The following is a 13,314-nucleotide window of genomic DNA, read 5'->3' on the forward strand; positions in this document are numbered from 1 at the left end:
ATTATTTTAACACCTCTATCCTGTCTCCCCTTCCTTGCCTTTTTTCTAAGCTGGACAGTCCCAGTTCTTGTAGCTGCTCCTCACAGAGGAGCTGCTCCAGGCCCCTGGTCATTTTTGTTGCCCTTCTCTGCACTTTTTCCAACGCACTAAGCTATTTTTCAGGGAAGGAGATCAGAACGGAATATAATATTCCAAGTGGGGCTGGAGCAAAGATTTCTATAAGGGATGTAAGATTTTGGCAGTTCTATTTTCTACTCCTGGCACAGAGTTTACTTATACAGCAGCTCCACATTGGACCAACATTTTCATCCACCTGTTCACTACTACCCAAGATCCCTTTCTTGCTCATTCACTGGAAGCTCAGATCCCATCAATGTATATTTGAAGGTGTGATTTTTTTTTTGCTCCAACTTGCCTTACTTTTATACTTGCTTATATTGAATTGCACTTGCCATTTTGATTCCCGTTCTCCCTGCTTGAAGAGATCTCTTTGGGATCTCTCACTATCCTTTTTGGTTTAAAATCACTCTAAAAAAAATTTGGTGCCATCAGCAAACTTGGCCACTTCATTACTTACTCCTAATTCCAGATCATTTATGAATAGGTTGAAAAGCATTGTTCCTAATACAGAACCCTGTGGGACTCCGTTGGGAGAAGCTGCCACTTATTCCCATCCTCTGTCTTCTGTTCTTTGACCGGTTAGTGATCCATACAAGGCCACTCCTCCCTTTATCCCAGATTGCTTAGTTTACTCAGGATCCTTTGGTGAAGGACTTTGTCAAAAGCCTTTTGGAAGCTGAAGTAAACAATGCCTACAGGATTACTCCTGTCCATGTGCATATTGACACTCTCAAAGAACTCCGATAGGTTAGTGAGACAAGACTTTCCCTTGTAGAAATGATCCTGATTTGTTTTTTTCACATAGGGGCCTTGTCACTCTGTGTGCTTACTGACTGCCTCTTTAATAATGCTTTCAAGCAGTTTACCAGAACAGATGTTGAGCTAACTGGCCTGTAATTTCTCGGATCACCCTTGAAACCCTTTTTAAAAATTGGTATTCTGTTGGCCATTTTCCAGTTCTAGGAACATATTAAATATTTTAATAAGGTTAGCAATTTCATGTTTGAGTTCTCTGAGAATTCTAGGATGGATACAATCTAGGCCTAGTGATTTACTGACTTTCAGTTTGTCAGTAAGGTTGAGAATTTCATCTTTTGTCACTGTTATCTGCCTTAATTCCTCAGACTCCCTTCCAGAATACATACGCTCAGGAACAGGTATCTGCTCTGCATCCTCTGCTGTGAAAATTTCATTCAGCTTCTCTGCAATCCCATTATCCCCGCTTAGGGCTCCTTTAATTCCATTATCGGCCAATGGCCCAACTGCTTCCTTAGCCACTTTCTTTCTTGTGATATATTTAAAAAATTCTTTATTGTTAGCCTTGATGTTGTTAGGGAAGTTCTCCTCAAACTGTTTCCTTGCTTCTTTGATGGTATGCTTGCATCTCCCTTGTGCAAGCTTGTGGTCCCTTCTGTTCTTCCTGTTTCTACAAATGTTCCATTTTTTGAAAGAAGTTTTTTTCTCCCTAATAGCTTCCTTGACTCTATGTGTTAACCATGCTAAGTCCATTTCCTGGACTTAGTGCTCCTTTTCCTACTTGTGGTATGCATGTTATTGATGTCTCTGGTGTAATGTTTTTGCATACTTTCCAAGAGCTTTGAAGCAATTTAAACTTTTTGATTCCCTTCTTCAGCTTCTTCCTTACCAGTTCCCTCATTTTTAAGAACTTTCCTCTTTTGCAGTCAAATAATTGTGTTCAACCTCTTTGGCAGTCTTCCACTAAATGTATACTAAATCTGTTAGCATGTTGTCACTCTGGAGAACCACCTGCAATATTAGAAAGTGAAGAGAAATTTGCTCTGAAAGCACTTGGAAGGAATACAGCACACAGAGTAGATAAGGTACCAACACAAGTATTTCAAGCTGCAGAGACTGAAACAGTCCAAATCCTAACAAGAATACGCCAAAAAATAAGGAAAACAAAGCAATGGCCCACAGATTAAAAACATTCAATTTACATTCCCAACTCCAAGAAAGGAGATGATACTATAGGACCATTGCACTAATTTCCCATGCAAGCAGAGTGACAAAACTCTATATCTATCAAGAAACGCCTAATGTTCGACCTAGATTCAAAAAAGGAAGAGCCACTTGAGATCATATTGCAAATATACATTGGCTATTGGAGCACACCAAAGAATTTCAAATTGCTTTATAGACCACAGCAAAGCTTTGATTGAGGGATCAAAAGAAACTACAGATTGCCCTGGAAAAAATGAGCACTTGATTGTTCCAATGTGTAATTTATATCATGGACAAAAGTTATTGTTAGGACAGAGGATGGAGAAACCAAATGGTTTCCAAAAAACAGCATGAATGGGATGGAAGCTGGAAATATCTGTTGACCAGATCCAAGGGATTTCACAAATGGTTCCATGTGCCCACAAAGTGCAAGCCACTCACTTCATACCATGTTGAATAGCTCTGGAAAATCATGGGTGTGCACCATTGTGAAATGGTGCGTGTGTGTGTGTGTGTATGTCAAAATGTCACTGAGGACATGGAAGCCTTTGGGGACATCTAAAAGAACTCTTTGGATTGATGCCATTATAAATACAATGACAAAATTGGGCACTTAATGTGGAACAATTGCATAAAGGAGCCAACATTAATGAAAACACATGTCTCTCTCTCTCTCTCTCTCTCTCTCTCTCTCTCTCTCTCTCTCTCTCTGTGTGTGTGTGTGTGTGTGTGTGTACCCATGCTGTTGCACTTATGTCATGCTTATGGGCATCCCACTGAAGGGATACTGGCCACTGAAGGGATAGAAAGGTGGAATAGGTAGGTCATTAGTCTGACCTAGCAGGGTTCTTCTTGTGTTCTTTTGCAGTTCCTCTGCCCTATTAACCTAATTAGTTTGGGACATTGCAGTATCCCAGCTTAGTATACCATATCTGCCTTCATTTACACATTAACAACCCTTTCAATAAATATTTAGTATGTATCTTTATTTCCTTTCTTTATGGTAGTTGTGGAAAGGATGCAACTCTCTTGATGTCGTTGGACTGCAATTTCCATCACCCATCACCAGCATGGCTAATAGTAGAACATGATGAGAATGGCATTCCTGGAATACCTGGATGGTTGCACATTCCCCATCCCTGCTTTACCTCTTTCATCAGATGTCTGCACCACACAGAAGATTTTGATCCATTGAATTGTTCTTTTATTTTGGGTGGCGGGGGTTAATTCCAACTCACACCTTACTTTAGTAGCTTTTATGGTGACAATAGTTATAAGCATTTTCTATAGAGAGCAACTGTTATTGCTAATACAACTTATTTGGCCAGTCACATTCTGGATCACTGTCTTATTATAATCAGGACTTGAAAGAATGCAACGCCAGAACACTTTGTTATCGGGGACACGGGCCTCCCCCACCTGGCCGGCAGGACTTCTCTGTTCCCTCTGAATTTTGGAGCTGAGCTGCAATGCACATAGCTAAAGATGCACAGACTTTGTTAAATCTGTTCTGTGTTTTGCATATTTTCAGGTGACTTTTTTCCCCATTGTCTGCTCATTGATGGAACTGGATTTTGTGCATGTCATAGTTTTTTGTGCAAATTACTGCACTTGCACAAATTCCATTTCTAAAGCTGAGCAAATCCTCCAAAAATACATATTTTCACACTGCAGTACATGGGGAAAATGTACATTTTCAACCAGCTTTTCTTATTTTTCTATGACTAAATTTGCACTTAAGAAATCCACAAGCCATCAGAATCCATGTGACCCAGGACAGCAGGTCCTTGGATTCATAGGAAGCTACAGTCATATGAAACTGTTGCAGATTTCTCTGACATCCTACTCAAAATAACTGAGAGGAAATTAATTTTCCCAGCAAAAATATATTTTTCCCAGCAACCCAGCAACAACCTACCCAGAGAGCCTTTTTGGCTAATGGGGTGGAATAAATATAAATATAATCTAATAAATATAAAATAAAATAAAATAAAAATCAAAGTAAATTGTTCCCTGTTGTACTGACAACAACCCTGTTGTTGGTGCAGCTTAGTCTGGAATGGAGCTTTATTTATTTATTTAATTGCTACAATTAAGACCCATCAGCTTTACAAAAGGCAATTAAGATTCCATCAGCTCCTGGTGACAATGAAATTTGCGAGAACTGGTTTGGATTAACCGAACTGCCTGAATTTTAGAGCTTTTTTTTTCTTTTTAGGGTTGTTGCTATGGGCACGATCATGCTGTGAATGTTTCCCACTAAACCAGTGTGAGACTACTATAGGTCTCTAACACTGAAATCACACGTGGAGTTTGGGAGAATTCTCTTACTATCTGCTCATGAGCATTATATTTTCAGGGGAAATTCTTCTGCTGCCACGCAAACCTGACTCTTCCTGCAATTGTTCAGCACAGGTAAAGGGCCAGAGTGCTTCACTCCGCTCACTTGTGTTACCTGCAAACAGGTTTTGGAGCCGGTCCGATCCTGGAGGGACTGCACTCCTGGAAGATGTAGTGGCACAGCAGCGACTCAGCAGCTGGGCGGCACAAGGGATTCACTGTTTTCAACTCAGTCCATGCTGTGCGGACAAGTAGCTCTTGGGTCTCCTCCGGGTCTCCATAGGAAGTGTTGAAGAAAACGAAGGCATCCTTTGCCAGGAGTGCACTACACACCTCTCCCTGGTAGGAGCTGCAGTAACCTGCATCTCCCTTGTAGAGTCTGCTGGTGGGAGAAACACACACATTTGCTCTGCCTTGTGAATGAGGTGATAATGAGGCTTTCAAGTTTGATTATGGTTGATGATAGAGGAGCATAAACTCTGCATCAGAGGTTAGACCCTCAAGCCCAGTGGCCAAACCCCGTCCTCTAGGGGCTTCCAGAAGACCACATCCCTTTCCCAGTCCTGCGCTTTTCCCCCAGCCACTGATTGTTTGGTGTTTTTCTGGCTTTTGCACAGTCCCCTCCAGCCCATTCTGACAGCTGAAATACTGCTCCAAAGGCTTGCTTACCTTTTAAAGAGTAAAGTAAGTACTCTCCTTTGCAAAGTAAGGCCTTTAAGTGAAAATAAATTGGTGGGGGGGGGCAGCTTGTGCATTTTGCTTTCAGCCTTTCCCCCCACTGCACCAGGGCCCCTGGGAGCATCTTCAAATAGAATTCAGCCCCTTGGCGTTCAGTCCAAGGGAGGAAGTCAGAGAATGGGGAGAATAATCAAGCAGGGACCGGATTCTCCTTTCCATTCCTTCGAAGGAGTGCATGCTTCTTTGAAACCATTGTCTTTGCAAGATGGTTTGCCTTTGTAAATAAAAGCTAAAGGTTCTGTTTCAGCTGGATGAAGATCTTTAATTAAATCTCGGTGCAGCGGTGGTAATGGCTACCTAAAATCTCAGACCCTTAGTACAAAAGGGGCACAAATTTGCATGTGCTATTCACATATGCAGATTTGTGTGCGTAATTAGAAAAAATTACTATAATTTGAATGTCATAGTAGGCAAGTGAATTAACTTCCTGCTTGCTTTCAGTGCACTATATGAGTGGAGTCTGAAGTAAGCCCCATTAAACTGACTCCCTTGCTAAGTACACATGGGATCGCAGTCTCCACCCGTAAACATAATGTTGAGATTTTGACCAATGATTGGTTTGCTCTCTGTTTCACCTCTGCAGGAGTCTGTTGCCTTGAGAAATTTGGGGATATACATGCAGCAGTAACTTGATTGCATCCTGGATTCGCCTACCAGCTCTTGCCTAGGGTTCCAGGCTTTGCATGCAAAAGTTTCCATGACGGACTCCAGGCATGTCCAGGCAGGGCTAGGAAGGGATCCTGCCTGAGGTCCTGGTGATCTGCTGCCTGTCAGTGTCAACAGTGTTGGGCTAGATGAACCAATTACCATTAAGGTAGAGATATAAGGTATGAGATGGACTCAGTATAAGCAGTTTCTGTGTTCCTGCCAGGAGCCACCTCATTGCTCCCTATTCATACAGGATCAGAGACAGGAGAGAAATTCCTTCCTCATCTTCCATAGGATGAAATCCAGTGTCAATAATCTAAAGCCCCCCATCATCTTCATCATCAACATCATACTCACAGGATCAGGATTCCTAGACATAGTCTGGCACATTACATAGAAAACAGAATTCCAGCTGAATGACAGCAAGATCTTGTACTGAAGCTGGAAATTTTTGAGATTCTGTTCACTTACTCCTTGTCTTCCCAACAGCTGTCTTGCAAGCAAGTCCAGAAGTTTTTTCTAGCCCACAAGTTACTAGCTTTTATCTGCCCACTGGTCCACACATGGTACTAATAGCCATTTGCAGCACATAACCTGACATTTAAAAAGAATAATCTCTTCTCCAGTTTCCTGCTCAGTCTCATGAAGGCATTCATCTCAAGCGACTGTGCAAATGTCTGTTCTCAAGAAAATCTTCCAGCGCTGGCCTAGCAAGTACCTACAAGCCAATTCTGTGAGTTTCTGCATTATCTTCCACAAGGATTATGCAAATGAATATTTGTTTTCACCCAAATTCTCTGAACCCTGAATCAGTGCTTGCCTCTACTTAACTTGAACTTGTGGTAGCAATCTCTGTTTTGCACAAATTGAAAAACTGAGCAAAATGGACATGATCAGGCATAAAATGTGTGCAAAGAAATCTGTTTTGCACAAATTCCCCCTATGAAGTGTAAAATAGCACATTTTAAAAGTTGCACAATTGTGCACCTTTTTCTTAACAAATCTGCACATTTTTTTTCAAATGAAATTGGATGTTTGACAATTTGCAAATATTTATGAAGGAAGAGTTTTTCTGCTTGTGCTCCCACTTGAGAACACACTGGGATTTGAGAACACATTTTGCAAGTAGACATGAAATCCTCAAATGTCCCTAACTTCAGCTCAATATAAGAAAAATGCGAGGGGACAAGACTTAGCCAGATCCATCAGTGCTGTTCATCCTGTCTCAGAGTAAACACAGGTCACAGAGTTCAGGTTAAATCAGTCCTAAATATTTGCGCTATCTACAACTTCATAAAAATTTCCTTTCCTCAGCTGAACATTGAAAACCCATTTGCCTGAAGGACAATGAGCTCTCTACTATTAAGTTGACCCAAGCATTTCCCAGCACTCAGCTTTTTATATGTGAATTCCAGCTGTAGAGCCCTGATCTTTTCTCCCGCTCAGCATTCCATCTGAGGGTTGCAAACTGCATGCTTAATTCCACTTCTTTTGCTATACTGTCAGGCTTAAATGTTTTTTCACTCATGTAAAAGGAAGCAATCAATCGTGATAGTAACATGATAGCAGCAGAACACCCTGTGGATATAGCAGACGAGCCAAGAATTATATTTCTCCTTGTGCTAACGTCCTCTCAATTTCATTTCATGAATGGCACGCACACACTGCTTGCGGCTTTCTCTGCTACTACTCGTAGGCTTCTGTGTCGAGGGCTGGTTTCCTAATCAATATTACATGTGGCGACTCTAACACGATGTAACTGTGTGTCCTCGGCTTTTAACAAGGGTGTCCCTCTTCGGCGTGCTAGCTAGCCACCCATGCCTTCCTCAAGCTACCTCAAAGTGGTACCCTCCAGGTATTTTGCATTTCAGCTCTCATCAACCCCACCCAGCTTGGCTAACAGTCCGGAATGCTGGGAGTTGTAGTCAAAAATACCTGAAGAGCATCAAGTTAAAGACAGCTTCTGTAAGGACAAAGGTGCCGTTTGGTCTTTCTTCCTTGCTCTCCTCTTTCATTTTCCCAGCTGGCTCCAGAACATGCACGGCTCTTGTTGGACTGCTAGAGAGGAGGAGTTTTTCCCTCTTTGGGCTGTTGTCATTGTTTGTTGTATGTTTGCATTCTTTGGGATTGACTCGAGGATGCTGGTTCCTCCCTCATGTTTCTCACTGGCTCTACTTTGGCACCAATCCTGTCTGCACAAGGGCATCATCCTTGCTTTCAGAGTGACAGGAGGTAACTATTTTTTCAGTCTCTTGACTTTGTAAAGTCATTAGTATTTCCTTGAGTCTCTTTTCCAGGGCAGAGTAATTAAAATGTAAATAGCCAAGCAAAAAGGTAGATCCAGGCACTCATTTCAGAAAAGTTTTTCCATTTGTAATCTATGTTCATCAATTCATTTTCAGATATGGCCTTTGTAGATGTGAAGGCTACAGTTGATAAGATCAAGAGAAAGGAGCTTTCAAGGGTGATTAAGTTAATCAAAGCTATTTATTCTGGTACTTGTTTCTAGCTTTGGTTTTCATCTCCCACTCCCTTGAATAACACCATTCCAGAGACAATGGTGTAACCTTGGTCCATGCTAATGCTCTTCATATACAGCATCCAATTTGAGCAACAAATTGACTACTATAGGAGAGACTTGTTTCATACAGTGCTTTTGTCAGCTAGCCAAGTTGGGTTTCATAGGCTCTCTTGGATGCTTACACACTTTCAGTAAACAGCATTTGATGAGAATTAATTGTGAGAAAAGACAAAGGGAGGGTTTAGCTGGAAACCAATTATACATAGCAGAGGATCACAGGAAGCTGTCTTAAACTGAGTCAGATCATTCACTCTAGCAATGAGCTTCTAGGTTGGCATTGTTTGCACTGACGGGCAACAGTGGCAATCGAGGGTTTTGGACAGGTGGCATCTCCCAGCCCTTCCTGGAGATGTTAGCGATTGAACCTGGCATGCAAAACATGGGCTGTGCAATGACTTGATTACACAGCTAGTTATACAAATCATTCTCATCAGCAATATACATCCCAAGATTATTCTTACCTCCATTCTATGGTACAGACACAAGATCCATCCATATAAATAGTTGTGTTCAGGGCAGAAGGAGAGAAAGAAATGGTCAGTACTATTTATGTTGCTCTAAAACACACACACACACACACACACACACACACACACACACACATATCTTCAGAGCACAAATAAAGCCTGAAAGATAGCTTTTTTCAGAGCCACTGGAAGGGATAAAAACTATTCCTGAATAAGTCTTCAACTACAAAGGATGCAAGGAAGCATTTGTTAGATGACTAGACAGCCCTAGTTAAAGGAAGAACCAACACAAAAGAGGGAAAATTCTGTTTTCTGCGTAATTCCTCTTCTAGTCCAGCAGTAATATTATTTTCCCTCAGCACATCAGCTTTCATTAACATATGCTCAAATACTATGGAATATACTCAGTAGTATAAAAGGAAGCCTGATTCCCATTTTTTTGGCCACACTACATGTAAGAGTTCATCATTCTGCTCAAAAAAGAGACAAGGTCAATCTAAATTCTGGGGGAAAAGATTAGTTTCTCTCCCATGTATTATGCCACACTCACTTAAGTCTGAAGCACAAAGCCTACTGTGGTGTTTTTCAAGTATGGCTGCCCTCCTATAAGGCAGGAGGCAGGCTATGTGGTCAGTGGGGGCAGTTTTGCTGTGCTGCTGTTGCTGCAGCTGCACTCTGCTCTCCAGTCCTGAAAGAGGAAGCCCACGTGGGACTTGGGTGTGCCGCCAGTGCTGTCTCAGGCCACTGGGCTGCCTGCCACATGGGCCAGCTCCTCCTCCTCCTCCTCCTCCACTGTCTTGGTGTGCTGAGCAGCATCACTGGAAGAAAGAGTGATGCTGCTCAGCTCAAAGCCCCCTTGTCTCTCTCTCTCTCACCCCCCCCCACAAAGCAGCTTTGTACAAGGGCCACTGCTTGCCCTGAAGTTTATTTATTTATTTAAAGTTTTTATATGCTGCCCCAATACTAAAAGTCTCTGGACAGCTTACAAAAAACCAAAACCCCCAAAACAAACAATGTTGGCCATTTAAACTGCGACTGTGGCTTGTCCCACTCTGCAAACCCACACCGTGCAAACCAGGTACAGTTTGGGGGCTGTGAGCGGTTTGTTCATCCTGGCAGCCCACAGCTGGGAGTCAGGATGCGTAAGCAGCGCACAGAGAGCAAACACAACATGGAGAGGCAGGAGGAGAACTCCCAAAACTACCTCCCACCCACGTTGCCGTTGCCGGCGCCGCGCCTTATTCGCTAACCTTTCTTTATCTAGGGGAAGGGAGGAAGGCATTACAGTGCAAAGATGTGCTCTGTTTGCCCTGCTTTTGCTTCGCATCCCTCCCCTCCCTTCTCCCTCCGGCTGACTCATTCGCACTTAGGGAAACGTTCCCAGAAAGAATGCCTGGACATCTCCACCCAACTTCCGTGGAAGGGCTGTGCTTGCTCCATGTAGCCCAGGGGAAGAGGCGACTTGGGGCAGGTTGGCAACCAAGCAAAAGGGCAGGCAGGTTGTGGGTGCCGTATGCATGAAAGCAGCGTGGCAAGGGGCCTGAGCGGGAGGCAAGCCGCCTGCAAACTGCATGCACTGGCTCAGCCATGGCTGCCCACGGGGCTGGTGGACAGAATCCAAAGCATGTGCACCTAAGCATAAACTTCATGGAGTTCATAGCTGATTTCTGAGCAGTCATGAAGCTTTAGGCTACAATGTACTGGTATTTTTGGTATGTCTTCCCCGCCCCATTTCTTTTGCTCCACATATCACTAGGGTGTGACCCCCAAGCATTTCTCTGAAATTGATTTCAGTCCTCTGGCTGCTACCCTGTTCTATCACCTTTCACAAGATCATCACTCACAGAAATTGAAATCAAAGCAACGGTGCAATTTTTGTAATGCTGCGAGTAAAGAACAGGGCATTTTTCTGAACATGCGAGGATTCTACATGTTTTCTTTTAAGACCAACATGCCACCCCTGCTTGTAAGTAATACTCAAGATGTTGGTGGCCGGCTGAACTATTTTCACATGGCCGTTAGGTGATATTAATATAGTGCTCCATCACAGTTACTTCCTTCTCCTGGATGAGTTTACAGAGTGCTCTTAGGACACTGTAATCAGGATGGCAGCAAATATGTAGGAAATTATAGCTGTGCAAGCTCTGAAGTGTAATAATAGAGGAAGAAATCACTGGGAACGAGGTGCACTCCTAGATCAAATTTATCCTGCTGCAAATTACAAGGAAGCCATGTTCTTCCCTCTCCACAAGGTCTGTCTCTCTGTCTGTAAAAACCCATGCTAGAGTTAACTGTCATTTAATCCCACACAAGCTGCCTCCTTCCCAAAGACATACCTGATACATTGATAGTGGCTGCAGCTTTTGCGGTGCCGTAAGTTTCACTGTGCTTGTTGGTGGCGACACAGGTGAACAAACCAGGCCGGGAGACGTAAACTTGCAGCCTAGAATCAATCACTCGTTCTTTGACCGTTTCAACTATGGATCCTGCTGAGACCTAAAGCAAAGAGAGAGCACGGCTGAAGGCTTTATTTCACCAGAGCACCTGGGAAGCTTAGATCCGGCATGCTCCAGTGGGCAGAACAGGCTAATTTCCAGCAGGGAAATGGGTTCATCTTCTGCTCCTTGCTCAGTTCTCAGCCTTGAGCAAATTACGGTCTCTCTTTAACTCCATTTCCCCATCTATAAAATGGGGGCATTAAAGAAGGACTTCACACATTATTGTGAGTCTGAATACAATAAAAACCCCAAAAGCACTTACTGCATGAAAAGATCGAAGCTCCCCTTGAAACCCTGTGGAATACGTCAATACACTACACTGGCTCTCTCCGTTTTATACCAACACAGCTCTTACGGTTTCACCCAATTAAAGACCCAAAGGAACCATAGTAGGGCAAGGATGCTCTGACACCCCTGTTAGACATCCCTAGCTCTCAAGGAAAGAGAATCCCCAACAGACACTGCAGGTCACCACTGTTGAAATGCAAATGCTGAGCCTATTTGAAAGAGATGCCAGTTTCTCAAACCACTGGGGTTAGAATGTTGAACGGGGATGTGGATGGTTCCAGGTTCAAATCCCCACTGACTGGGTGAGTTTGGACAGTCGTTGACTTTCAGCCTAACCAATGGCCCAGGGCTGTTGTGCGGATAAAATGGAGAGAAACAGAATTAAAATAAAAAGCAAACAAAAGCAACCTAGGCCATGAGATTAAGCCTGATAATTTAACATCATCCCTAGGATGAATATTTCAGAAGTACATTTGGAGCACCTGCCTCTTCCCCCCCCCCCCCCACAAAAAAAAAAGATTCCAAAACTACTTGAGTAAATAAGGAGACAGTATTAAAGAGTCAATAATTTAGCAATGAAATTTGCTAAAAGATAACCAGTGTGGTATAGTGGTGCAAAGTGCAGGACTGGGAATTATGCAATCTGGGTTCTAGTCCCTGCTCAACCATGGAGCCAAAAGGGTGACTTTGGGCCAGTCACAGGTTCTCAGCCCAACCTACCTCACAGGGTTGTTGTTGTAAGGATAAGACTGAGAGGAGGAGAGCTAGGTAAACCACCCTGATTTCCTTGAAAGAAAAAAAGGCAGACTATAAATATAATAAATAAAGAAATGTAATACCCTGCTCTGATTGATAACAATGCTTGGGCTCCCTTATTCCACTTTAATTAGGGAGATGTCATTCTTACATTAATAAGAATATTCACAGCAATGCTTAAAGCAAACCAGTAGCTAGTCCTATGATAAACACCCCGTGTTAATTGATTTCACAAGATGATCGATTCAGGTTTCAGATTTCTTTTTAAACAGTCTGATATTTTCAAAGTAAAATCTGTTAAAATATTTTCTTTCTTCAGAAATCACTTCCTTGTATTTAGTGAACAGAAATTATTCTTGCTGGTGTGCAGAAGCAATTTCCTGAGGGCATGAACTTGGTTTTCCCTGAGTTCATCCAGGTGCTGTAAACTCTGAGCTCATGCACCAGATTTAATAAAATCCCAAGTTTAAACTGCTTTTCCTTATTTTCCATAGAACATCTGTAGATTTCTCTGCAGTCATAGAAGTCAATCATCTACTGTCAGCTAGGTCAGTGTGTATTTTTACCCGGAGATTCCAAATTCTGAAACCAGAGACCCAAAGCTTTTTCTCAGAACAAATCTGGCATATTAGATCAGCTGCTCCAGGTTTTCTAATTGATTCCTGCTGAATTGTGGTTATATATATATATATATATATATATATATATAATAAAATGGCATTTTACTATAGGCCTAGTAAAAAAAGTGGGCAGAGGTCATATTCCTGATCCCAAAGCATTTATGAAGAGGGAGGGTCTCTTGGATGGCTATAAAGGTGTATGGAATTAGAGAAGAATATTTATAGGGATACAAGGGAATGAGTGGGAGTAAACGGGATCTATTCTGTTTCCAAAAACCTCCTCTTCCAATGATCAA

General features: G+C 42.5%; 1 protein-coding gene across 3 annotated transcripts in view; it reads right to left on the reverse strand.

The window, feature by feature from the left end:
- The window catches only part of MUSK (muscle associated receptor tyrosine kinase), a 61,834-nt gene that overhangs the window by 18,281 nt on the left and 30,239 nt on the right, over nucleotides 1–13,314 (reverse strand). The window contains exons 7-9 of one of the 3 annotated variants that reach the window (XM_044427955.1): nucleotides 11,193–11,352; nucleotides 8,851–8,857; nucleotides 4,538–4,801 (exon numbers count right to left, since the gene is read on the reverse strand). In XM_044427955.1, coding sequence (XP_044283890.1) covers nucleotides 4,538–4,801; nucleotides 8,851–8,857; nucleotides 11,193–11,352 — 431 coding nt within the window. Of the gene's footprint in view, nucleotides 1–4,537; nucleotides 4,805–8,850; nucleotides 9,516–11,192; nucleotides 11,353–13,314 lie in introns of those variants that run through there. The other 2 variants (XM_044427954.1, XM_044427956.1) reach the window with 2 other exon arrangements.

This window comes from Varanus komodoensis, unplaced genomic scaffold, assembly GCF_004798865.1.
Source record: "Varanus komodoensis strain SLA01 unplaced genomic scaffold, ASM479886v1 scaffold19, whole genome shotgun sequence".
Taxonomy (NCBI): Eukaryota; Metazoa; Chordata; class Lepidosauria; order Squamata; family Varanidae; genus Varanus; species Varanus komodoensis.